The sequence below is a fragment of the Pelobates fuscus genome, chromosome 7 (assembly GCF_036172605.1).
Source record: "Pelobates fuscus isolate aPelFus1 chromosome 7, aPelFus1.pri, whole genome shotgun sequence".
In the NCBI taxonomy this organism is placed as follows: domain Eukaryota; kingdom Metazoa; phylum Chordata; class Amphibia; order Anura; family Pelobatidae; genus Pelobates; species Pelobates fuscus.
The window spans coordinates 84,103,357-84,130,418 of NC_086323.1; the positions used below are offsets into that span (position 1 = coordinate 84,103,357).

General features: G+C 46.2%; 1 protein-coding gene across 1 annotated transcript in view; it reads left to right on the forward strand.

Moving 5' to 3' along the window:
- The first annotated feature begins 9,012 nt into the window (after positions 1-9,012).
- Positions 9,013-27,062, forward strand: part of LOC134567968 (flavin-containing monooxygenase 5-like) — a 47,407-nt gene continuing 29,357 nt past the window's right edge. Inside the window, exons 1-2 of the mRNA XM_063426156.1 lie at positions 9,013-9,147; positions 25,614-25,802. Of these exons, the coding sequence (XP_063282226.1) occupies positions 9,016-9,147; positions 25,614-25,802 (321 nt within the window). The 5' untranslated portion in view covers positions 9,013-9,015. The remainder of the gene's footprint in view (positions 9,148-25,613; positions 25,803-27,062) is intronic.

Genomic DNA, 27,062 nt, shown 5'->3' on the forward strand with positions numbered 1-27,062 from the left:
AGAAGGAGTCGAATATATGGTCAAGTCACAGCTTTGTAACTTTCCATGCTGTGGCTATGGATGCGGCGTGGGTGTCGTCCGCCATTTTGCAATCTGCCCTGCTCCCCTCTGGGCCCGATAAACAAATTACTTGGCTGTCGCTTATTGTGGGGATCGTGTGGGGGTGGCCCGGGATGACCCCCGCTGGGCCAGAGGGGGGGAACGTGGGTTGTGGGGCGAGATGTCATCTGTGCCTGGCGGCAGGAGAGCGGCCATCTCTCCCGCACCCGCCATGTTGGTAGGCCTCTCCTGGTTGGTCGGTACATACCGGAGCGGGTGTCGTTTAGTGGGCATCGTCTTGTGTGTCCCGGTTCTCCCTTTCGCCAGGAGGCCTTTTGTTGCAGATTCAGTGACTTTTTAGGGTATTTTCCACGCTTTTAGAGCCTTCGAGGTATGCGTCCTCTCGGCTCAGCGGTCAGGCCACGCCCCCCACATTCTAATAGTTAATTTATTATCATTTTTATTATGTATCTTCCCAATAAGATTGTGATGATGTCATTTTGGCGGGAATAATTACATTCTAATACAATTAATGTATCCTATATAAAGCCATGTTTGTCAGGTTTATGTTTTTACTATTATCTGGATAAGAACCCATCTAGCCTGCCCAATTTTCTAAATACTTTCATTAGTCCCTGGCCTTATCTTATAGTTAGGATAGCCTTATGCCTATCCCACGCATGCTTAAACTCCTTTGCTGTGTTAACCTCTACCACTTCAGTTGGAAGGCTATTCCATGCATCCACTACCGTCTTAGTAAAGTAAGGGTTAATTATGTGACGGGTGGCCAGAGCTTGCTAGCCAGCCGCCACACAGGTATATACAGTATTTTTTTATTACATATACTTATAAGTACTTTACTACTAAGGCAATACAAATACACAACAATAAGTCCAGAGCTCAGACTCCCACTACTCCTGGGTGACAGCAATGACCATAGTACACATCAGTCCTAATACATATAATAATAAACAAAGAAAATACTTACTTGCGCGCTATCCAAATCTCTATGCATATTTACAAAACTGGAGATTATTAGTACCACTCCAGTGGCCATTAAATGTAAACTCCCTTGCCTGGGCAGAAGTATTGTAACATGGCTGTGTAATATAAAAGCTTTTTTATCACACAGCCATGTTACAGTGCTGCTGCCCACCACATGTGTTCCCTGTCAAGGGTTAAGTGATACAAAAAACCTCCAGTTATTTAATTATGCATAGGGATTTTGGATAGTGCGCAAGCAACTTTTTTTTTTAACCCCACTTGTAACGGATCACCTGGAACCCCGACTGGGCACCTCCATTGACGGACGCTTCCTAGCTGACGCCGAGGACCATAAGCACCACATCGGACCCCACAACTACTGCAGACTCCACAACCGCCGTAGCTTAACTGGAGTCTCGCCGTCTTCCTTCCACCCTGGAGCGTATCAGGAACAGCTCTTAAAAGAGCTAAGTGATTAGAGCTCAGGGGAGTGTACAAAGTATATCAATCCCCAGTGTGAATATAGCAGTTCCCTACAATAGCGAGACAAGGCTACATATTGATGGTTAAGCAGAACTCTAGTTTAGAGCACAAAGGCATTTCTTTTATACACATTTTCCCCACAAGGTTACCACCCATGTGGTCTTTGTGGAGCACAGGACACAAAGTCACCAAACCAATAGGAACAATAATTAACATAGTAACACTCCCATATACAGTCAGCAAGACTTCCCCTCTGCCTGTGATATAATTAAGCTAGCTAATGGAATAACTTAATTATCCACAGGCAGAAAAAACATAATTTTTTTACAAACCCCAAAAAGTACCCCAAAATACAACATATCCCCATAAATGTTATATCCCTGGATAGCCCTGATCTGGGTGTTCCTGCCGTCGCGTATCTGATTTGAGTTCCATGAACTTGATGACCAAACACCGCTGAACGCATTCGACTGAATTAAAATGGGTGCCATCACATGTTCATATGTCGAATGGCGGCCACTTCGACTACTTCGGCACTTTGGTTCCATCCGAAGTGCCACTTCAAAAGTGCAGAACTGTACCAGTACAATTTAAAGGGTCAGAAATAGTGCTCCAAAATACAATAGGCACAAATAGAGTTTTTAAAGGGCAATACACCCCAGGGGCCATAGTCACAGCGCAAGAGGCTGGCAAGCAGGCCTCTCCAAAAGGCAGTGGTGAAGTTCAATTCGTCACACATCTTCCCTTTTGGGGGGAGACTAACCTTCTGTCGGTCAGTGCCTGAGTTAGTCGAGCAACCCACCCACAATAAACAATTAACAGAGTAGCCCACCCACAATAAACTGTTACTGCACCTGGCGATTCCTGGTGTCCGGCTCTGGTCTGTATGTCCCAAGTTGCTGAGTGGTTGTTTAGCACCCTTGATCTCCCTGGTGTTCCTAGGCATGGAGCTGGGGGTAGTTGGTGGGCAGAGGCAAGCTGCGCTCTGCCCTGATGCCAGCGCTTCTGCTGGGGTAGCCTGCAGGTAGCCAGGCCCTGGACAAGGGGGAACGGGAGGGCAGAGGCCAACTGTGCTCTGCCCAGATGCCAGCTCTTCTGCTGGGGTAGCCTGCAGGAAGCTAGGCTCTGGACACCGGTAAAGGGCCTTCTATTATCTGTTTTGGATAACGTCATCTGTGAAGTTGAGATATATATATATATAATTTTTTTTTATTATTATTATTGCATGGAACTCAACAGGTAACTGCTAACATAATTACTCTACACTTAATAATAATAATAAAAAAAGTATGATTTAATTCCCATAAGAGTGTTTGAGATGTCTTACATACAATCAGCAAAAGCTGACAAAAACATTAGATGATCAAAACACACTAAATCAAATTTTATGGTCAAAAACATGGATAACTATCAATTATAATGTTGCTTGTTTTTAGCCAGGAGCCAATTTTCTTACACAATCTTCTTAAATAACTAATTGACATAAACATACCAGTGCCAACAAAAAAAAGAGGGAGGGCACTCGACAAAACTTGAAGCTTCTGCTTGAACATTTTTCAGTTAAAACAAACTGCTTCAAAGTGTGGGGAAAAAACAGGCAAGTGCTTTTCTATAAACTATAGGACCAATGATATTTATAAAGATTTAAATGTAATTTTAGGGAATAATTGAATTATTAACTTTTGGCAAAAAAAAAAAGCATAACAACATCTTCAAACAAGGTTGAAAGTATCGACTACTTTGTACTTTTTTAAAATGTTAAATTAAATTTAATTGTAGATTGCGTTAGATTAAATTTAATTGTAGCATGGTTAGCAATCTAGTAGTACCTTGACAAAAATGTTACTTACAAACAAAGTATTAATTTAAAAAAACGTGTTTTGCAAAACAAAAGTAAATGTCTTTCTAGAATTAAAGGGTATTTTTGATTTTATAAAAATGTGTGATTAAACTGTATAGAAAATACAAATGTTGTACATATTGGCCATTATCTTTATTATTTAATTTTAATTGCTATTAATAATAGAGAATTTAAAGGGAGTTTGTTTATACATTTTTAAAAGAAAGTGAATTGAATTCCAAATGGAAATTTAACCGTTTAATGATGAAGGCTTTTCTGAGATTCCAGAAATTTGGGACCGATGCCTTCTTGGCATGTTATCTCACTCTAGTTTAATGTATTCTGTTTAAGTACGCCGATATATACAATGTATCATTTTTAAAGTACTGATAGGGCTCTCTTCTAATACCCTTTATGCCTACCTTTTTCTTATAATAAGTTGAGCTGCTACCCAAATTAATGCAACTAAAGAAAATAATTAAAGATAGACTAGGTCACCCCAGGAGTGCCCAGCAGGGGATTTGAACCCTGGACTTTGGCTTCGTGTATCTTGCTCGTTTGCCACTGTGCTATCCAGCCATTCATAGTATTGCCGTAATAGGTGTCCTTGCCTTCTTCCAGCACTGGGAGCTGAACTTACCCGTGGCTGCTCTAGCACACCTGTATTCCATATTAATTGGTTGGATATAAAAGCCTGTCACACCCTGCGAGGGGTGTCAGTTTATTGACTCTGGTTCCCTTGTTTGGTTCCTGTTTCTCCGTACCTGCGTTCCAGTGTTTCCTGTCTAATTCCGGCTTCTGACCTTGGCTTTCCTCCTGGACTATTCTGATCTCTGGCTTCCCTGATTTTGGCTTCCCTTGACTACGCTTCTGCTAATCCCTACTGTACAGCGTCTTGGAGCACTTTTCCAGGAAAGCCCCCGTGCACAGACTCACAGGCCAGGTGGCGTCTTACCTGGTCTGTGTCTACTTTGCAAAGGTGAGCGTATAACTCTGCGAGCTGGACTCCCGATCAGGTAAGACTCATTACAGTATAGATCCTTAAAATGCCCAATATGTCTGGTATTTTCATTTATTTGGGGAAGTTATATGACAAATATTGCAAGGGGTAAATTATGGTTTTAAAGCCAAACATTTTCAAAATCTGCTCTGTTGAGTGTATAACTTTGAAAGCAACCACATAATTGAAAAAGTATACATTTGTAGAAAGTAAACCCTCAATGGTAATTATTTAAAAGCATTTTGACACTTTTAATTTAACAATTTTATGAGTAACCTCAGACCGGACCTACTGTTTATATTTAATTTCTTTTCTTTCCCGCAATCATTTAATTTTTGTAGCGTATGCCACAGACCATGAGTGTATCACTATTGAAAAAAAAAAACATCATGTTTGTATGCTGTTAGTGCCCTTGAGAAGAGCAGTGCACCCATATGGACTTTGAACAGATTTTTGAGAAGCTGTAGGGTAAACATACAGATATTTCAATATCTAAACTTCTAACATTTTACTGATTCAACACAAATATGTTGCAATATATATAATGCATAATCTGCAGGATTCTTCATTCCCTAATTCATCTCATAGCCCTATTCATAATCCTGAGTTTTGACATGCCTCTTTGCTTGCTTTCCAGGCAAGCTATTTCTTGAAATGATACTTTCGCTTTTATCATACTGAACACTGTGACACTGTTTCCACCCCACTCCAACCTTCTTTAACCATAATCATGTCTAACCCTAGCTTACCCTAACCCTTGAAAACCCTAATCTTTACTAATCCTACCCTATCAATGCACTGTTTTGGTTTTCTGTTTGGCTCAGAGTGTCATGCCCGTTACCAGTAATTCCTGTCTCTTCCGGGTTGACGGAGTTTAGCCACACCCCCTCTCTGACGCGGGCTCATCACGCTACATAATGCGACCGCACCAGACACAAGACGCTGGATTAATGAACGGCGTACCATGGAACTTAACCGGCTGACATTCTCTCTCTACAACTTACCTGTGTACCGAATCGGACTGAAACTCGTCTAACCGCCTTCTCCTCTCCTCGACCACGGCTTGTATCTGACTCCTCTCGTCCTGTCTCCCAAAGAACCTCCCTGGAAGGGAACTCTGGAACCAAACTTCAACCTCAGGAAGCTAAGTTATTTGTTCCCTCTGTTATACGAACTTTTTCTCTCAAAGACTCCAATCAATTCTGCTGTAACCTGCCCACTAAACTTTCAGGCTCCAGCTGATAACGTATCCTGCTAGCTTAAAACCTTATTCAATTTACTGTTGTTTAAATCTTCATTATAGCTTCATTCAATTATCTTAGTTCTTGCAAAAGCAAATATCTTGATTGCAATAAGGAAGCCGCTTACCAATATTGAAGTATTTAAAGATACAGTACCTATATTCTCCTTCAATCGAAATAATTAAAGTTACAGTAACCGTAATTCTTATATTGAATTGCCAGTTCCTATATTACTCTCTATAAATCTAATTCTTCATCTAAATCCAAGAAATCTGCAGTTGAGCTCCATCTCAATCTATGTAAACGTGACACAGAGGCTGAATGATTGCTGTGAGAACCAATCACTATGATCATAGCTAAGGAACGTTATTGCTGTGATTGACTCTCATGACTGTCACTTAAGAAGCATTCTGTCACTGTTGCTGGTTGTCGAACTAGTAGGGCAGTCATCAGGTGCCTGGTACATTCTGATCTTGTATTAAAAGTACAGAGATTGGATGCAGACTTGCAGCATTGGGATAACAGGCATCAGCATGCTGTGACAGCTTCTCACAACAATCCAATGCCAGAAATATTTCTTCATAGCTTATGTTGAGACGTCCATAGATTGATCAATACATGTCTCAATCTGTGTTTCTGCAAAGTGAATCTGATCACTTTGGCATGAATGAACGCTTGTACGGTGTCCAGGATTAGTCAGAAGTGCCAGTTCCTCTTTAACATTAATCAAAAGACATCATAATTACGTGATATGTAAATAATGAGATAATAGTTAAACATGTATTGATGTGATTAAAATAGTTTTGCATACAAAATAATAAACCATGGAGTTATACTGCAGCATAAGCTAATATGGCAGAGCCATCACCAAGATCAATAAATACAAAATATAAGGATAAAGGAAAACTGCATACAGTAACATTAAAAACAATATGATTTAAAGAAAACAATCAAATATAAAACTCATTGTGTCTATAAAAGTAAACATATAACTAGTGTAATATAGGGAGCGGGGCCTGACCAGCGAGTCTGCAGGATGTGTCTCGCATGAGCTTCTGCGGTATAGTGAAACAAAAAGAGGATTGCTCGGGCTGAAATTCTGGAAACTACAGAGACCTATGAGCTGGGGAATCCTGTACACAACTTATGATACCAGTACCGAAGCTCTGAGTGCCAAAGAACCACGGCAGCAGATTGTGGCCTTCCAGAGACGGCGAGGGGGAAAGGCCGGCGCTTTCTCTCCGCAGACACAAGCCACACTCGAATACAAGTCAATCCCCCCCCCCCCCGTGGACCGATGGGGGATATCCCGGTCCCCTATGATCTGAGCTGACATACTTCTTGGCGAACCTTGCTGTACTCCTAAGCTGTACGGAGGTGGAGGTATCCAAGATGGCAGACGCACCAGACCCAGCTACACGCGGCCTGCAGCTACCTCAACTCGACCCGACACAAAACGTATCCTAGCTTCAGCCACATGCATATGTTGCCCACCTGGGCTGAGAGCAAAGTGGGTCTCAACCCGAAGGTACCGGCCACACTTACAGAGGGCCATAGGGTGCAAAAGAAAGTATTTGCAAGAAGCACGCAACACCCACCGTACTATCCCACATGGGAAGACCCTGGGCCACAATCCCCGGGCTAGAGGGGCACCTTCACATCGCTGCACTGTTCCCTAAAGTGGACTTCGCTCAACTATACGACATGGCCCTCGTAGGGGAGTCGGAAGACTGTCTGACCTGCCAACACGCTGTCCCGTAACTTCAGTCCACCACAAACTATCCTAGATTCATATACCATGCTTTGATGAGGACGAAGCAGGATCGGGTGGTATACTGCCATAATGAGCACCTTGATCACAATGTTACCCATGTTAGATATATGCACACCCTACCTAACGTAAACTACATGCCTCTAGTAATGTCTGTGAGTAGGGAAGTATAACATATGTTTGCTACAATGCGATCAGGTGTAAAAGTGTAATTTTCACCATTTTCAAACCCCAGCACTGATAATGAATCTTGTATACTGTTTCATTCAATTGCATATATCCATAGAGCTATGGTATGCCTACCTATACCTTAGGGTATTCCTTCACCTGACTATGCAAGTATCTCACTAATCTTAACTACCATCATTCCATCTTTTTTACTATACTCAAACCACTATTTTTCACTAATAGTGTTGTCAGTTAGCTTAGCCTGTTTACCTTTATGCTTAACGTTATTGACCAGCTAACGTATCTACCTATGCTTGTTTATCTTGTTAATATGATAAAGTTGTGCACGTCTTTCCTATTACCCCACATGTAACGAGTGATGCAATGCCTGATTGCCGTTGGGGTACCTCAAGCTTGCCTTACCTTGTGCACTGCAAAAATACAAAATAAATGAAAATCTATAAAAAAAATCAAATAAATAGTGTAATATAACTTTAACAAGTGAAGCACTCAATGACTCAACTGCACACAAGCTAGACGCATGAAACATAGACATTTTAATGGGGTGGGGTGGTGAGGGTGCAAAAAAAAGTCCCACTTGTTTCACCTCAGAGACATCATAATTGCGTGATATGTAAATAATGATATAATAGTTAAACATGTATTGATGTGATTAAAATAGTTTTGCATACAAAATAATAAACCATGGAGTTATACTGCATCATAAGCATAAGCTAATATGGCAGAGCCATCACCAAGATCAATAAATACGATATGCAGTTTTCCTTTATCCTTATATTTTGTAACATTAAAAACAATATGATTTAAAGAAAACAATCAAATATAAAACTCATTGTGTCTATAAAAGGGAGCCCCAACATAAAAAAACAATTAAGCAAAATCCAAGTAGCAAGCTATAACCCTCACCACCAAGGTTCCCCCACAGTCCTTTTGTTCATTGGTTTTCCTGGGTATGTATGCTTCTATTTCTCACTCTTGCTCTCCAATCTGCAAGGTTCTTCAGCTGTTTCTCATTAACCAACAAAGTACACATTGTAACCCTTCAACAAGCCTTAAAAGTGTTCCGGTAGGGGTGGATTGTAATGCCTCAAAGCAACTCTTGTTAATAGGGATCTATTGAAAACCTACATTTGTACTTTTTTTTTTTTTTTTTTTTTTAATTGAAGGGCAATTCTCTGTGGCCTTTCTGCGTTTAGGGATCACAGCTGAATTTTATTTTACTTTTGCTGATTTTGTATTTTATAGAACATACAGACATGCATTTGGCATCATATATTAAAAATAAAAGTCAAGATGATATTTTGCACAAGAATCGTTCTTTGGTACTTCAATGTAGAAATGAAAAAATAATTATATATTTGTATATATTTATCATGTGTTGCATTGTTCATGTTGAACATACTTATGATATTGGTAATTTCTTTAGCAGTTTTCTTTAACTACATTAAGCGAAACTCATAAACTCAAAATGCCTGAAAGAGTTGCAGTGATTGGAGCTGGTTGCAGTGGATTAGCAGCAATTAAATGTTGTCTGGATGAAAGTTTGGAACCCACATGTTTTGAAAAAAGTGAAGATATTGGAGGGCTCTGGAGATTTAAGGTATTATATAGTTTTCAAACTTTGAAATGCCAAACCAATACAAATGCCCTATCGACATGTACAAAAACACATTTCATGCAAATAAAAATTACCAGTTTATCCTACAATTAGTTAAGGGAGATCAGAATATGTTCAGATTCGCATTATTATAAAATAAAAAAAGTATATTGCATGTACTTAGCATATATGAGTATTGCAAACATTATAAAGGAAAATCAGGGAAATCCTACTTTTCCTCTCTTGTTAATTCATGCTCACGCAATCCCTGGCGTTTCTTTAATACCTTCAACTCTCTCCATCGCCTACCTCAAGCCACCTTTCAAACTGACTGTGGCGGAACCAACCTCGCCACTGACCAATGGAGGAGCCTGGTCGCCCGCCTCCTGCCACTGGACTATGGCCCCATGTTTAACACTTATTTTTTCCCTGCAGAAAGGCTGGTTCGTGCCTTTCTGCGGACTGTTAAAGCCATGCTACCCCAGATAACTATGACATGGAGCCCAGACGTATACGGAAAGACTGTATGAAATACTTTGGCTCCATGGCGATTGAACTGTATGTATGCAGGCCCGTCGCTAGCCGACAGGCAAAACAAGCAACTGCTTGGGGCCCCGAGCTGGCCCGGGGCCCCAAGCAGAGCCGGCAGGGGCATGCGGTCCTGGGGGGCCCGGACTGCTCAGGTCGTCCGGGCCCCACATTCAGTGGGAACATACCGGGTCGCAGGGGGCCCTGCGACCCCGGTATGTTCCCACTGGGCCAGCCTCTTCTCCTGGGGGGCCCAGCAGCCGGTCACCTCAGGGCCCCCCAGAGGCTGGCCCTGCTGTCACCCGGCGGGCGCGCGAGGGAGCACTCTCCTCTGAGTGCTTCCTCTTCAACTCCCTCGCGCACCGTACTGATGCCAGAGCCGGAAGATGACGTACTTTTGAGAAGGTGACAAACCTAGTCAGTCACACCAAAGGCACCACCAGCGACATCATACCATTTGTTTTCTTCCTGGAGCGTGCCCTGCGAAGAGTGCTGGATCCGGCCGTAGATGAGCGTGAAGAGGAAGAGGAAGAGTTGTGGTCACCATCACCACCAGAAACAGCCTTATAAGCATCGTTTGCTGGACCTGCGGTAACGCTGGAAGAGGATTGTGAGGAAGAGGAGTCAGAGGAGGAATGTGGCTTTGAGGAGGAGGAGGAAGACCAACCACAACAGGCATCCCATGGTGCTCGTTGTCACCTATCTGGTACCCGTGGTGTTGTACGTGGATGGGGGGGAAGAACATACCTTCATTGAGATCACTGAGGAGGAGGAACGGGAAATGAGTAGCTCGGCATCCAAACTTGTGCAAATGGGGCCTTTCATGCTGTCGTGCCTGTTGAGGGACCCTTGTATAAAAAGGCTGAAGGAGAACGACTTGTACTGGGTGTCCACGCTACTAGACCCCCGGTATAAGCAGAAAGTGGCTGAAATGTTACCAAATTACAACAAGTCAGAAAGGATGCAGCATTTGCTAAATAAATTAAAAAGTATGCTTTACACAGCGTATACGGGTGATGTCACAGCACAACGGGAGTCTAACAGGGGAAGAGGTGAAAGTAATCCTCCTCCTCCCATGACCACGCCGGCAAGGACAGGATGCTTTAAAGACATGTTGTTGATGGAGGACATGCGGAGCTTTTTAAGTCCTACGCATCACCACAGCCCTTCGGGATCCACCCTCAGAGAGCGACTCGACCGACAGGTAGCAGACTACCTCGCCTTAACTGCAGATATCGACACTCTGAGGAGCGATGAACCCCTTGACTACTGGGTTTGCAGGCTTGACCTGTGGCCTGAGCTATCCCAATTTGCGATAGAACTTCTGGCCTGCCCCGCTTCAAGTGTCCTGTCAGAAAGGACCTTCAGTTCAGCAGGAGGTATTGTTACTGAGAAGAGAAGTCGCCTAGGTCATAAAAGTCTAGATTACCTCACCTTTATTAAGATGAATGAGGGATGGATCCCGAAGGGACTGACAGTGGGCGATACATTCGACTAAAAAAGGGCTGATGAGATGAGCTGCCTTGGGCTAAAAATGGTGACCCTATGTAGGGGGAACAGTCCCAAGTCTGCTCTGTGTCAGTGTGTATCAGGGTCCCTGAGGACAGGTGTCAATCCATATCTGCCAAGTGATCCTATGTAGGGGGAACAGTCCCTATTCTGCCCTGTGTCATTGTGTATCAGGGTCCCTGAGGACAGGTGTCAATCCATATCTGCCAAGTTACCCTATGTAGGGGGAACAGTCCCTATTCTGCTCTGTGTCAGTGTGTATCAGAGTCCCTGAGGACAGGTGTCAATCCATATGTCAAGGTGTAAATATGTCATATGTCAGGTGTCCATCCATATCCATTGTGATTTAGGAATGTTAGGTGATTTATGCCCTTTATGGATTAAAACCAGACTCTGCATCAACTATGTAATTTTCCATGGGAGTTTTGCCATGGTTCCCCCTCCGGCATGCCACAGTCCAGGTGTTAGTCCCCTTGAAACAACTTTTCCATCACTATTGTGGCCAGAAAGAGTTCCTGTGGGTTTTAAAATCTGCCTGCCCATTGAAGTCTAAGGCGGTTCGCCCGGTCGCGAACGTTTGTGGAAGTTCGCATTCGCCGTTCGCAAACCGAAAATGTTATGTTCGCGACGTCACTATTTGTAATTTTAAGAAGAGCAATCTCAGTAGAGTGGAGGGGACGAAAGCCAGATTAAAGATGATCGAGGAGGGAGTTGGAATTTAGGAAGTGCGTCATATGAGTAAAGACAAGTCTTTCTAGTAGTTTTGAGGAAAAAGGAAGCAGGGATATGGGACAATAGTTGGAAGGGAAGACGGGATGGCTTTTTTAGGATGGGTACAACAGTAGCATGCTTAAGGGGAGCACGGACTACACCAGATGAAAGAGAGCAGTTTAGGATGTAAGTTAAGGATGGTACAAGACAAGGGGAGAGATATCTGATAAGATGGGAAGGTACTGGATCAAGCGGACAGGTGGTGGGATGAGAAGAGAGGAGAAGCAAAGCCACCTCCTGTTGGGGAGAAGGCCTGTAGGGTAGGGAAGGTACTATTAGTGAAAAATAGTTGTTTGAGTATAGTAAAACATGTGTGAATGGGAGAGGGAGGAGCAAAGGGGGGAGAATGTATTCCTTAACTGTTCAATCTTGTCGGTAAAGTAGCATGCAAGGCTATCTGCTGAAACGTCAGTGTAACGGACCGTTTTGCAAACAAGAGGTTAAAAACCGTTTAGGCGATATTCCCCTTTTCAGATGCACAGACAGCTACTGCAATCACACGAATTCACCAATCTCCCGAACTGGAACCAGGGGAATGCTCCAAACTCCCGAACAGGAAACACATGAATGCTGTAAACAGCCGAACAGGAAAAAACATACGAACAGTTTACACTCCTGGCCAGGGCCGCCATCAAGGGGTGACAACCATGAAGGTTGTTATTGGCCCAGCGGCCCTGGGGGGCCCGGCCGCCCGGGACCCACGTGGAGCGACGAAACTGCCGCAGGTGCATCTGCACCAAGACCCATCAGCATTTAGGGCCACCCGATGAGCCCTATATCTTCAGGGGCCCGGACAGCGCTGCGGCCGTGCAATAGCTCAACCGGGCCCCTTTAAAAACAAAATGCGGCTGCACCACAAGGGCACCTGGGAGGAGGTTATGGCCGGTCACTTCCTTCCAGTTTACTCCACGCGGGGGAAGAGGGAGAGCAGAGGACAGGACAGGACAGTAGAGGACACCAGAGGCATCCGCTCCCGTCATCCCCAACCACCCTCCTGCAACTTAAAGGTAAGAGGTGGGTGGATGATAAGTGAGCTGTGTGTGTATATATGTATGTATGTATGTATATATCTATCAGTATGTATGTCAGTATGCGTGTATGTATATATCTCTGTGTATGTATATATATCTGTGTGTGTATATCTGTGTGTGTATATATCTGTGTGTGTGTACGTCTGTGTGTACGTCTGTATGTATGTGTATCAGTATGTATGTGTGTCAGTATGTGAGTATGTATCTGTATCTCCTTATGTATGTGTCTATATGTGTGTATGTCTGTTTCAGTATTTGTGTTTGTTAGTATGTGTGTATCTTTCTGTGTGTGTGCCTGTGTCCTTTTGTGTCTGTGTGTGTATTCCTGTGGGCGGGATTTGGAGGCGGGGCTTGGAGGCGGGGACCAGGGGTCCAGACCTTGAGCTGTGTTAGGGGCCCCACAATTTCTGATAGCGGCCCTGCTCCTGGCAGTCGCACTGTAACAGCATACAATCCAATTCCCCCCAAGAATGAGACGACACTTCGTTTGAGGATCAAGCAGAACGGATTTACTGGTGCTACCTGCCCGACTTTTATGCAGGTCTCCCACCTGGTGGACACTCCCCTAGGGGACCAGATGGGAAACATATTGGACATTGACCAATCACAAGCTTCCAATCCCACAATGCATCACAATCCCTCCTCTCTGTCCTGGAGATAATTGAGAAGTAATCCAATTATCTCCAAGGACAGAGGCAAAACTCCATTAACCACATGGCAGACAAAGGACAATAAAATACATAAAAATACATACTGTTACATTTATCACATAAAACATATGTATTCTGCCTATCCCCAGATAGCTGAGATCTGAGTACCCATTACTACCGGATGTCGCTCATATCACATACATACAGGGCCGTTTGAAGGAATTTGGGGGCCCCAAGCAAAACGGACATGGAGGCCCCCACATGCACGCTCAAGGTCTGGGCCCCCCGGCGCCTGCACCCCCCCCCCTCTCCCCCCGAGTCCGCCCACAGGGATGCAGTGTCTGCAAGGCCGGTGCAAGGATTTTTGCCGCCCAAGGCAAAAGTAAAGTTTGCCGCCCCCCATGTGACATCACAGTGCCCCACCCATATGATCTGCCATGTTAACTAACACAGTGCTGCAGTGCCGCCGTGTTTACAATAAAAGGCCTGCAGGGACAGGCTATAGACACCAGAACGACTACATTAAGCTGCAGTGGTTTTGGGGACTATAGTGTCCCTTTAATGTGAGGTAAATTAGAGATTAGTGCCACGAATAATATACTAGATTGCCTACTTACAACCAGATGAGGATGATGATGGGCTTCAGCTGCCATCTGGCTCCACTGGTCTGGTGTAGAACAGGCTCTCTGGAGGCGGTTTGTAACTGTGGTCACAAAAATCAATGTTCTGGGAGAACGGGAAGCAGCTCCATTTTTTGAGGGCCATTTACACAGCTCAAGGTCTGGGTCCCAGGGTCCACCTTCATGTTCCACCAATGAGTTTGTTCACAGGGGTGTGTGTGTTTGGGGGGGGGGGGGATGTCCTGATGTGTGTAAGGAATGCATTGTGTGAATCTGTGTTTGTATGTGTAAGGGCTGCAAGGTGAGTTTGTGTATGTATGGGATGCAGTGTGTGTGTCTGTAAGGCAGTGTTTCCCAACCCAGTCCTCAAGGCACACCTACCACCAGTCCAGGATTTAAGGATTACCCAGTTTTGTCTAAGGGGTTTTTAGAAAAAAAAGAAAAAACACCTTAGACACAACTGGGTCACCCCTAAATCCTGGACTGGTAGGTGTGCCTTGAGGACTGGGTTGGGAAACACTGCTGTAAGGGATGCACTGAGTGTGTGGAAGGGGTGCATTGTGTGTTGCTGTGTGTAAGGGATGCATTGCTTGTGTATGTGTGTCTGTGTGTAATGCATTGTGTGTTTTTCTGTGTGCAATGGGTGCATTGTGTGTGTGTGTGATGGATGTCAATCTCTCCCCCTACCCCCGTCAATTTCCTTCTTCTCCCCCCCTCTCCAATTTCCTTCTTCTCCCCCCCCTCCAATTTCCTTCTTCTCCCCCCCCTCCAATTTCCTTCTTCTCCCCCCCCTCCAATTTCCTTCTTCTCCCCCCCCTCCAATTTCCTTCTTCTCCCCCCCTCCAATTTCCTTCTTCTCCCCCCCCTCCAATTTCCTTCTTCTCCCCCTCCCTCTCATTGCCTTCTCCCCCCTTCCAATTTCCTTCTTCTCCCTCTCCCTCTCATTTCCTTCCTTCTCCCCCCCTCCAATTTCCTTCCTTCTCCCCCCTCCAATTTCCTTCCTCCCCCTCCAATTTCCTTCCTCTCCCCCCTCCAATTTTCTTCCTCCCTCCCCCCCTCAGGTTTCCTTCCTCCCTCCCCCCTCAAATTTCCTTCCTCTCCCCCTCCCTCAAATTTCCTCCCTCCCTCTCCCCCCCACTCCCTCAAATTTCATCCCTCCCTCTCCCCCCACTCCCTCAAATTTCATCCCTCCCTCTCCCCCTCCACCCCCTCAAATTTCCTCCCTCCCCCCACCCACTCAAATTTCCTCCCTCCCCCCCACCCACTCAAATTTCCTCCCTCTCCCCCCACCCACTCAAATGTCCTCCCTCTCCCCCCACCCACTCAAATGTCCTCCCTCGCCCCCCCACCCACTCAAATTTTCTCCCTCCCCCTCCCCACCCACTCAAATTTTCTCCCTCCCCCCCTCCACCCACTCAAATTTTCTCCCTCCCCCCCACCCACTCAAATTTTCTCCCTCCTCCCCCCCATCTACCCAAATTTTCTCCCTCCCCCACCCAAATTTTCTCCCTCCCCCCACCCAAATTTTCTCCCTCCCCCACTCAAATTTTCTCCCTCCCCCCCACTCAAATTTTCTCCCTCCCCCCACTCAAATTTTCTCCCTCCCCCCCACTCAAATTTTCTCCCTCCCCCCACTCAAATTTTCTCCCTCCCCCCCACTCAAATTTTCTCCCTCCCCCCCACTCAAATTTTCTCCCTCTCCCCCCTCTCAAATTTTCTCCCTCTCCCCCCTCCAATTTCCTCCCTCCCTCTCCCCCACTCACTGAAATGTCCTCCCCCAACTGGCTGTCCCTGACACCCGGCGGGCGCGCGAGGGAGCAGTCTCCCTGGCTGAGTGCTTCCTCTTCAGCTCCCTCGCGCGCCGAATACTGATGCCGGAGCCGGAGGATGACGTCATCTTCCGGCTCCGGCATCAGTATTCGGCGCGTGAGGGAGCTGAAGAGGAAGCACTCAGCCAGGGAGACTGCTCCCTCGCGCGCCCGCCGGGTGTCAGGGACAGCCAGTTGGGGGAGGACATTTCAGTGAGTGGGGGAGAGGGAGGGAGGAAATTGGAGGGGGGAGAGGGAGAAAATTTGAGAGGGGGGAGAGGGAGAAAATTTGAGTGGGGGGGAGGGAGAAAATTTGAGTGGGGGGGAGGGAGAAAATTTGAGTGGGGGGAGGGAGAAAATTTGAGTGGGGGGGAGGGAGAAAATTTGAGTGGGGGGGAGGGAGAAAATTTGAGTGGGGGGGAGGGAGAAAATTTGGGTGGGGGGAGGGAGAAAATTTGGGTGGGGGAGGGAGAAAATTTGGGTAGATGGGGGGGAGGAGGGAGAAAATTTGAGTGGGTGGGGGGAGGGAGAAAATTTGAGTGGGTGGAGGGGGGGAGGGAGAAAATTTGAGTGGGTGGGGAGGGGGAGGGAGAAAATTTGAGTGGGTGGGGGGGCGAGGGAGGACATTTGAGTGGGTGGGGGGAGAGGGAGGACATTTGAGTGGGTGGGGGGAGAGGGAGGAAATTTGAGTGGGTGGGGGGGAGGGAGGAAATTTGAGTGGGTGGGGGGAGGGAGGAAATTTGAGGGGGTGGAGGGGGAGAGGGAGGGATGAAATTTGAGGGAGTGGGGGGAGAGGGAGGGATGAAATTTGAGGGAGTGGGGGGGAGAGGGAGGGAGGAAATTTGAGGGAGGGGGAGAGGAAGGAAATTTGAGGGGGGAGGGAGGAAGGAAACCTGAGGGGGGGAGGGAGGAAGAAAATTGGAGGGGGGAGAGGAAGGAAATTGGAGGGGGAGGAAGGAAATTGGAGGGGGGAGAAGGAAGGAAATTGGAGGGGGGGAGAAGGAAGGAAATGAGAGGGAGAGGGAGAAGAAGGAAATTGGAAGGGGGGAGAAGGCAATGAGATGGAGGGGGAGAAGAAGGAAATTGGAGGGGGGGGAGAAGAAGGAAATTGGAGGGGGGGGAGAAGAAGGAAATTGGAGGGGGGGGAGAAGAAGGAAATTGGAGGGGGGGGAGAAGAAGGAAATTGGAGGGGGGGGAGAAGAAGGAAATTGGAGAGGGGGGAGAAGAAGGAAATTGACGGGGGTAGGGGGAGAGATTGACATCCATCACACACATACACAATGCACCCATTGCACACAGAAAAACACACAATGCATTACACACAGACACACATACACAAGCAATGCATCCCTTACACACAGCAACACACAATGCACCCCTTCCACACACTCAGTGCATCCCTTACAGCAGTGTTTCCCAACCCAGTCCTCAAGGCACACCTACCAGTCCAGGATTTAGGGGTGACCCAGTTGTGTCTAAGGTGTTTTTTCTTTTTTTTCTAAAAACCCCTTAGACAAAACTGGGTAATCCTTAAATCCTGGACTGGTGGTAGGTGTGCCTTGAGGACTGGGTTGGGAAACACTGCCTTACAGACACACACACTGCATCCCATACATACACAAACTCACCTTGCAGCCCTTACACATACAAACACAGATTCACACAATGCATTCCTTACACACATCAGGACATCCCCCCCCCCCCCAAACACACACACCCCTGTGAACAAACTCATTGGTGGAACATGAAGGTGGACCCTGGGACCCAGACCTTGAGCTGTGTAAATGGCCCTCAAAAAATGGAGCTGCTTCCCGTTCTCCCAGAACATTGATTTTTGTGACCACAGTTACAAACCGCCTCCAGAGAGCCTGTTCTACACCAGACCAGTGGAGCCAGACGGCAGCTGAAGCCCATCATCATCCTCATCTGGTTGTAAGTAGGCAATCTAGTATATTATTCGTGGCACTAATCTCTAATTTACCTCACATTAAAGGGACACTATAGTCCCCAAAACCACTGCAGCTTAATGTAGTGGTTCTGGTGTCTATAGCCTGTCCCTGCAGGCCTTTTATTGTAAACACGGCGGCACTGCAGCACTGTGTTAGTTAACATGGCAGATCATATGGGTGGGGCACTGTGATGTCACATGGGGGGCGGCAAACTTTACTTTTGCCTTGGGCGGCAAAAATCCTTGCACCGGCCTTGCAGACACTGCATCCCTGTGGGCGGACTCGGGGGGAGAGGGGGGGGGGTGCAGGCGCCGGGGGGCCCAGACCTTGAGCGTGCATGTGGGGGCCTCCATGTCCGTTTTGCTTGGGGCCCCCAAATTCCTTCAAACGGCCCTGTATGTATGTGATATGAGCGACATCCGGTAGTAATGGGTACTCAGATCTCAGCTATCTGGGGATAGGCAGAATACATATGTTTTATGTGATAAATGTAACAGTATGTATTTTTATGTATTTTATTGTCCTTTGTCTGCCATGTGGTTAATGGAGTTTTGCCTCTGTCCTTGGAGATAATTGGATTACTTCTCAATTATCTCCAGGACAGAGAGGAGGGATTGTGATGCATTGTGGGATTGGAAGCTTGTGATTGGTCAATGTCCAATATGTTTCCCATCTGGTCCCCTAGGGGAGTGTCCACCAGGTGGGAGACCTGCATAAAAGTCGGGCAGGTAGCACCAGTAAATCCGTTCTGCTTGATCCTCAAACGAAGTGTCGTCTCATTCTTGGGGGGAATTGGATTGTATGCTGTTACAGTGCGACTGCCAGGAGCAGGGCCGCTATCAGAAATTGTGGGGCCCCTAACACAGCTCAAGGTCTGGACCCCTGGTCCCCGCCTCCAAGCCCCGCCTCCAAATCCCGCCCACAGGAATACACACACAGACACAAAAGGACACAGGCACACACACAGAAAGATACACACATACTAACAAACACAAATACTGAAACAGACATACACACATATAGACACATACATAAGGAGATACAGATACATACTCACATACTGACACACATACATACTGATACACATACATACAGACGTACACACAGACGTACACACACACACAGATATATACACACACAGATATACACACACAGATATATATACATACACAGAGATATATACATACACGCATACTGACATACATACTGATAGATATATACATACATACATACATATATACACACACAGCTCACTTATCATCCACCCACCTCTTACCTTTAAGTTGCAGGAGGGTGGTTGGGGATGACGGGAGCGGATGCCTCTGGTGTCCTCTACTGTCCTGTCCTGTCCTCTGCTCTCCCTCTTCCCCCGCGTGGAGTAAACTGGAAGGAAGTGACCGGCCATAACCTCCTCCCAGGTGCCCTTGTGGTGCAGCCGCATTTTGTTTTTAAAGGGGCCCGGTTGAGCTATTGCACGGCCGCAGCGCTGTCCGGGCCCCTGAAGATATAGGGCTCATCGGGTGGCCCTAAATGCTGATGGGTCTTGGTGATGCACCTGCGGCAGTTTCGTCGCTCCACGTGGGTCCCGGGCGGCCGGGCCCCCCAGGGCCGCTGGGCCAATAACAACCTTCATGGTTGTCACCCCTTGATGGCGGCCCTGGCCAGGAGTGTAAACTGTTCGTATGTTTTTTCCTGTTCGGCTGTTTACAGCATTCATGTGTTTCCTGTTCGGGAGTTTGGAGCATTCCCCTGGTTCCAGTTCGGGAGATTGGTGAATTCGTGTGATTGCAGTAGCTGTCTGTGCATCTGAAAAGGGGAATATCGCCTAAACGGTTTTTAACCTCTTGTTTGCAAAACGGTCCGTTACACTGACGTTTCAGCAGATAGCCTTGCATGCTACTTTACCGACAAGATTGAACAGTTAAGGAATACATTCTCCCCCCTTTGCTCCTCCCTCTCCCATTCACACATGTTTTACTATACTCAAACAACTATTTTTCACTAATAGTACCTTCCCTACCCTACAGGCCTTCTCCCCAACAGGAGGTGGCTTTGCTTCTCCTCTCTTCTCATCCCACCACCTGTCCGCTTGATCCAGTACCTTCCCATCTTATCAGATATCTCTCCCCTTGTCTTGTACCATCCTTAACTTACATCCTAAACTGCTCTCTTTCATCTGGTGTAGTCCGTGCTCCCCTTAAGCATGCTACTGTTGTACCCATCCTAAAAAAGCCATCCCGTCTTCCCTTCCAACTATTGTCCCATATCCCTGCTTCCTTTTTCCTCAAAACTACTAGAAAGACTTGTCTTTACTCATATGACGCACTTCCTAAATTCCAACTCCCTCCTCGATCATCTTTAATCTGGCTTTCGTCCCCTCCACTCTACTGAGATTGCTCTTCTTAAAATTACAAATAGTGACGTCGCGAACATAACATTTTCGGTTTGCGAACGGCGAATGCGAACTTCCACAAACGTTCGCGACCGGGCGAACCGCCTTAGACTTCAATGGGCAGGCAGATTTTAAAACCCACAGGAACTCTTTCTGGCCACAATAGTGATGGAAAAGTTGTTTCAAGGGGACTAACACCTGGACTGTGGCATGCCGGAGGGGGAACCATGGCAAAACTCCCATGGAAAATTACATAGTTGATGCAGAGTCTGGTTTTAATCCATAAAGGGCATAAATCACCTAACATTCCTAAATCACAATGGATATGGATGGACACCTGACATATGACATATTTACACCTTGACATATGGATTGACACCTGTCCTCAGGGACTCTGATACACACTGACACAGAGCAGAATAGGGACTGTTCCCCCTACATAGGGTAACTTGGCAGATATGGATTGACACCTGTCCTCAGGGACCCTGATACACAATGACACAGGGCAGAATAGGGACTGTTCCCCCTACATAGGATCACTTGGCAGATATGGATTGACACCTGTCCTCAGGGACCCTGATACACACTGACACAGAGCAGACTTGGGACTGTTCCTCCTACATAGGGTCACCATTTTTAGCCCAAGGCAGCTCATCTCATCAGCCCTTTTTTAGTCGAATGTATCGCCCACTGTCAGTCCCTTCGGGATCCATCCCTCATTCATCTTAATAAAGGTGAGGTAATCTAGACTTTTATGACCTAGGCGACTTCTCTTCTCAGTAACAATACCTCCTGCTGAACTGAAGGTCCTTTCTGACAGGACACTTGAAGCGGGGCAGGCCAGAAGTTCTATCGCAAATTGGGATAGCTCAGGCCACAGGTCAAGCCTGCAAACCCAGTAGTCAAGGGGTTCATCGCTCCTCAGAGTGTCGATATCTGCAGTTAAGGCGAGGTAGTCTGCTACCTGTCGGTCGAGTCGCTCTCTGAGGGTGGATCCCGAAGGGCTGTGGTGATGCGTAGGACTTAAAAAGCTCCGCATGTCCTCCATCAACAACATGTCTTTAAAGCATCCTGTCCTTGCCGGCGTGGTCATGGGAGGAGGAGGATTACTTTCACCTCTTCCCCTGTTAGACTCCCGTTGTGCTGTGACATCACCCGTATACGCTGTGTAAAGCATACTTTTTAATTTATTTAGCAAATGCTGCATCCTTTCTGACTTGTTGTAATTTGGTAACATTTCAGCCACTTTCTGCTTATACCGGGGGTCTAGTAGCGTGGACACCCAGTACAAGTCGTTCTCCTTCAGCCTTTTTATACAAGGGTCCCTCAACAGGCACGACAGCATGAAAGGCCCCATTTGCACAAGTTTGGATGCCGAGCTACTCATTTCCCGTTCCTCCTCCTCAGTGATCTCAATGAAGGTATGTTCTTCCCCCCCATCCACGTACAACACCACGGGTACCAGATAGGTGACAACGAGCACCATGGGATGCCTGTTGTGGTTGGTCTTCCTCCTCCTCCTCAAAGCCACATTCCTCCTCTGACTCCTCTTCCTCACAATCCTCTTCCAGCGTTACCGCAGGTCCAGCAAACGATGCTTATAAGGCTGTTTCTGGTGGTGATGGTGACCACAACTCTTCCTCTTCCTCTTCACGCTCATCTACGGCCGGATCCAGCACTCTTCGCAGGGCACGCTCCAGGAAGAAAACAAATGGTATGATGTCGCTGGTGGTGCTTTTGGTGTGACTGACTAGGTTTGTCACCTTCTCAAAAGTACGCATGAGCATACAGGCATTGCGCATGAGCGTCCAGTAACGTGGCAAAAAAATTCCCAGCTCCCCAGAGGCTGTCCTAGCACCCCGGTCATACAAATATTCATTAAAGGCTTTTTCTTGTTGGAGCAGGCGGTCGAACATTAGGAGTGTTGAATTCCAACGTGTCGGGCTGTCGCAAATCAAGCGCCTCACTGGCATGTTGTTTCGTCGCTGGGTATCTGCAAAGTGCGCCATGGCCGTGTAGGAACGCCTGAAATGGCCACACACCTTCCTGGCCTGCTTCAGGACGTCCTGTAAGCCTGTGTACTTATGCACAAAGCATTGTACGATCAGATTACACACATGTGCCATGCACGGCACATGTGTCAACTTGCCCAACGTCAATGCCGCCAACAAATTTGTTCCGTTGTCACAAACCACTTTGCCGATATCCAGTTGCTGCGGAGTCAGCCACTTTTCCACCTGTGCGTTCAGGGCGGACAGGAGTGCTTGTCCGGTGTGACTCTCTGTTTTCAAGCAAGTCAAACCCAAGACGGCGTGACACTGCCGTATCCGGGATGTGGAATAGTACCGGGGGGGTGCCGTTGATGTTGAGCAAGACGCAGCAGCAGAAGAGGACTCAGCCGAGGAGGTTATGGAAGAGGATGGAGTAGGAGGAGTAGAGGAGGTGGCAGCAGGCCTGCCGGCAAGTCGTGGCGGTGTCACCAACTCCTCTGCAGAGCCACGCATTCCATGCTTGGCAGCCGTCAGCAGGTTTACCCAATGCGCAGTGTAGGTGATATACCTGCCCTGACCATGCTTTGCAGACCAGGTATCAGTGGTCAGATGGACCCTTGCCCCAACACTGTGTGCCAGACATGCCATTACTTCCTTTTGCACAATTGAATACAGGTTGGGGATTGTCTTTTGTGAAAAGAAATTTTGGCCGGGTACCTTCCACTGCGGTGTCCCAATAGCCACACATTTTTTGAACGCCAGCTTGTATGGTAAAAGCTGGCGGGCTAATAGTTCAGACAAGCCAGCTGTCAGACGCTAGACAAGGGGGTGTCTTTCTGACATTGGCTTCTTACGCTCAAACATGTCCTTGACAGACACCTGACTGTGGGCAGATGAGCGGGAACTGCTCAAGGCGAGAGACGGAGTGGCGGATGGTTGAGAGGGGGCATGGAAGACAGCAGTGGTTGACGTGGCTGAAGATGCTGGACCAGGAGGAGGATGGTGGCTTTGAGTTTGTGTGCTGCTTGTACTCATGTGTTGATCCCATAGGCGTTTGTGATGTGCGATCATGTGCCTACGCAAAGCAATTGTACCTCGGTGGGTGTTGGACTTCCCACGACTCAGTTTCCTTTGGCACAGGTTGCAAATAGCATCGCTGTTGTCAGAGGCAGACACACAAAAAAATGCCACACTGCTGAGCTCTGCAATGACTGCATTCTGGTAGTGGACACAGCATGCGTTGATTGGCGTGCTGTCGGGCTGACCCCGGGTGCCGATGCATGCTGTCTGACTGTGCCACTAGCTCCTTGCGATGACCTCCCCCTGCTTCCAACTCGTCTCCTTCTCCTCTCTGTCTCCCCATCTGAACTTTCACCCTGTTCTTCTTCTTGCCGAGCGGGCACCCACGTGACATCCATGGACGCATCGTCATCATCAACCGCTTCACTTGTATCTGACAACTCAGCAAAGGAAGCAGCAGCGGGTACAACATCATCATCATCATCACACCGTACGTCCATGTGTGTAATGCTGCCTGACTGAGACATATCCCTGTTATCTACATCTTCTGGCAATAATGGTTGCGCATCACTCATTTCTTCCAACTGATGTGTATATAATTCCTCTGACAGATCAAGTGAAGCAGCTGTGGTGCTAGTGTTTTGGTGTGGCAGCAGGCGGGCGAGTGGTAACTTGAGAGGTGCCCGAAGCTAAGCTGGAGGAGGATGGTGCGTCAAGGTTCTGAGCGGAAGCTTTAGAAGATTGGGTGTCCTGTGTTAGCCAGTCAACTATGTCCTCAGAACTTTTCAAGTTCAGGGTACGTGGCCTCTGAAAATTGGGCATTATTCTAGGGCAAAAGGGAATCCACAGCACCCCGACCACGACGGCCCCTGCGGGGTGGCCTGCCTCTGCCTGTCATTTTTTTGGGGGGATTAGTGGTACTATGCGTGCAAGCTACTGTGAGACCAGATATGAGTGGCAATGTGCACTGGCAGAGGTTGGCAGAGTACACGCTGTGGGCCTGGCACACCCGCTTGAAGACCACTAACTGCTATTCAATCTATAAAAGTGAAAAAAGTTTTTGGGTTTTAAATGCACGCTATTGTGACACCAGATATGAGTGGCAATGTGCACTTGCAGAGCATACGCTGTTGGCCTGACACACAGACGCTTGCAGACAACTAACTGCTATTCAATCTATAACAGTGAAACCTTTTTTTTGTTTTTAAATGCCTGCTATTGTGACACCAGATATGGGCTTTTTTGGGGTGCTGTCCTTACAGCAGAGATCAGATGAGTCCTTCAGGACTGTAGTGGACACTGAATACCCTAGCCTAGCTATCAATTTCGCTATCAAATGAGCAGCAGCTACACTTTCCCTCCTCTATCTAAGAATGCAGCTTCAGAATGAATCTAAAATGGATGCTGTACAGGAGGTGAGAGGGTCTGCTGCTGATTGGCTGGAATGTGTCTGCTGACTGTGAGGCACAGGGTCAAAGTTTAGTCAATGATGACGAATAGAGGGCGGATCGAACCGCGCATGTGTTCGCCCGCCGTGGCGAACGCGAACACGCTATGTTCGCCAGGAACTATTCACCAGCGAACAGTTCGGTACATTACTACCCCCTACTAATTAGGTGTATGGTCATTACATTAGCTCTTTTTTATTTATTACTATACTATGCCATACTATATTATACTGATCTACCTCAGCCACCTATTATAATGTCTATCTATATTCATATACTATGTATCTTGACAATGACCTTGTAGGGTTGAAACGTTGAACTGCACATTTGCTGTGTGTGTCATGTCTGGAGATTGACACAATAAATCACATTTTGGAAGTTCTGTGAGTGCAACTATTTATTGGAATATTACGATTGTGAATATGCACGGAGGTTGTTACTAAAGGTCAATACCAGATACATTCTGTATGTATATACATGTGTTACAGTAGCATCAAAACACTATAACACAAAGCCACCAGATGTCATGCACATTCTGTAAATCCGTTTAGATCTTATTTCCATATTTTGTAAGAAAGTTCCCTAACTTGGTTTGACAATATCAATGCTGACTGGCAATACTGGCTCTCATAATTTGCTGCAAGTCAATTTACTTTCATTAGGATTTTGAACAAAACATTTTGTATTAGGACTGTGAACATAATGTACAATAAGTATATTTAAAAATGTGTTGCTCTTCTTGTATTTCACAGGAAGACTCAGAGAAGAGTAGAGCCAGCATTTACAAATCTGTCATCATCAATACGTCAAAGGAGATGATGTGTTACACTGATTTTCCCATACCTGATGATTTTCCAAACTACATGCACAATTCCAAGGTTTTGCAGTACTTTCGTCTGTATGCAGAGCATTTCCACCTCTTGAAATATATTCAGTTCAAGGTAAACTTCTGCAGAGGATGATTCCTAAATTATGTTTTTAGGTTTCTGGAATATTGGGCTTAATTTTAAACTTTCCGTGTAATTTTAAGTCACATACATGTCACTGTATCTGTCAATGAACCTTTAGGTAACATACAACTGGATCATTCTGTGTAAGTGGCTATGGTGCTTGGTTTGTCCCTTTAATGCTTCAAGTTAATGAATCACTGCAGAAGAATACAAATATTCACTTGAAAATTGTAAACCATAAACCACACAGTACACTTTTATATTCTAACGTTTTCACATATATTCACAGAAAATTATCTATCACGTGCAGTCATATAACAATTTCATCAATCTAAAGATCTTATCAGGGTGACATTGAAATCATCACAATTGTATAACTCTAGCATTCCTTACACACTTGCTAAATACCATGCATTGATGTGCAAATATTAATTTATTGAATGTTGCTTAAAGGGGAACTGTTACTTCTCAGGTGATTTTAATATTATGTTTGCTTTTTCCTATATTAAACAATTATGTATTTATAAGATGGGAAAAAAAATTTGTAGAAATCCACACTTCTTTATTCTGAAATTGGCTGTCTCCATTTTAACTCCCTGTTAATCACTGTTCAAATCTCTGCCCTTTGCGCGAGAGGAGGGAAAATAAAATAATGTTCCTATTTTTCATCTACATTTGCAGTGTTAGCCCTGACTCTGCCTTGTCTGAGCTGAATTATGATGGCATTTGAAAAAAAAATTCCTATATAAAGTTAGAAGAAAGCAGATTGTTTCATAAATAAATATTAACTCAAGTTCTAAGTTTTTTGTTTTTTTTTACTTTTCAGTTTTAGTGAGATTTTCCACAAGAAACAGAACAGCATACATTAACCCCTTAACGACGAGTGACGGACGAGGTCCGTCACTCAGGGGAATGCGTTAATGACGAGTGACGGACCTCGTCCGTCACCCGTTAAAATTAACCCCAGATCGCCGCAATCGCGGGGTTAATGGTGCTCCGGTCTGCCTCTGCATTAGAGGCAGACCGGGAGCACCGGATCGGGCTGTCAGAGTACATGTGCCCGCTCTGACAGCATGCCAGAGCGGGCACATGTGCTGTGTATACTCACCTCCGCCTCCCTGCACTTCCTGGTTCTGTGTGAAGTGCAGGGAGACGGATCTTCAGTGATCCTGCCCCCTGGTGGAAAGAAAATATAGTAAAATTAAAATTCCCCCCCCCTTTACCCATTTTAATAAAAAATTAACCCCTTCC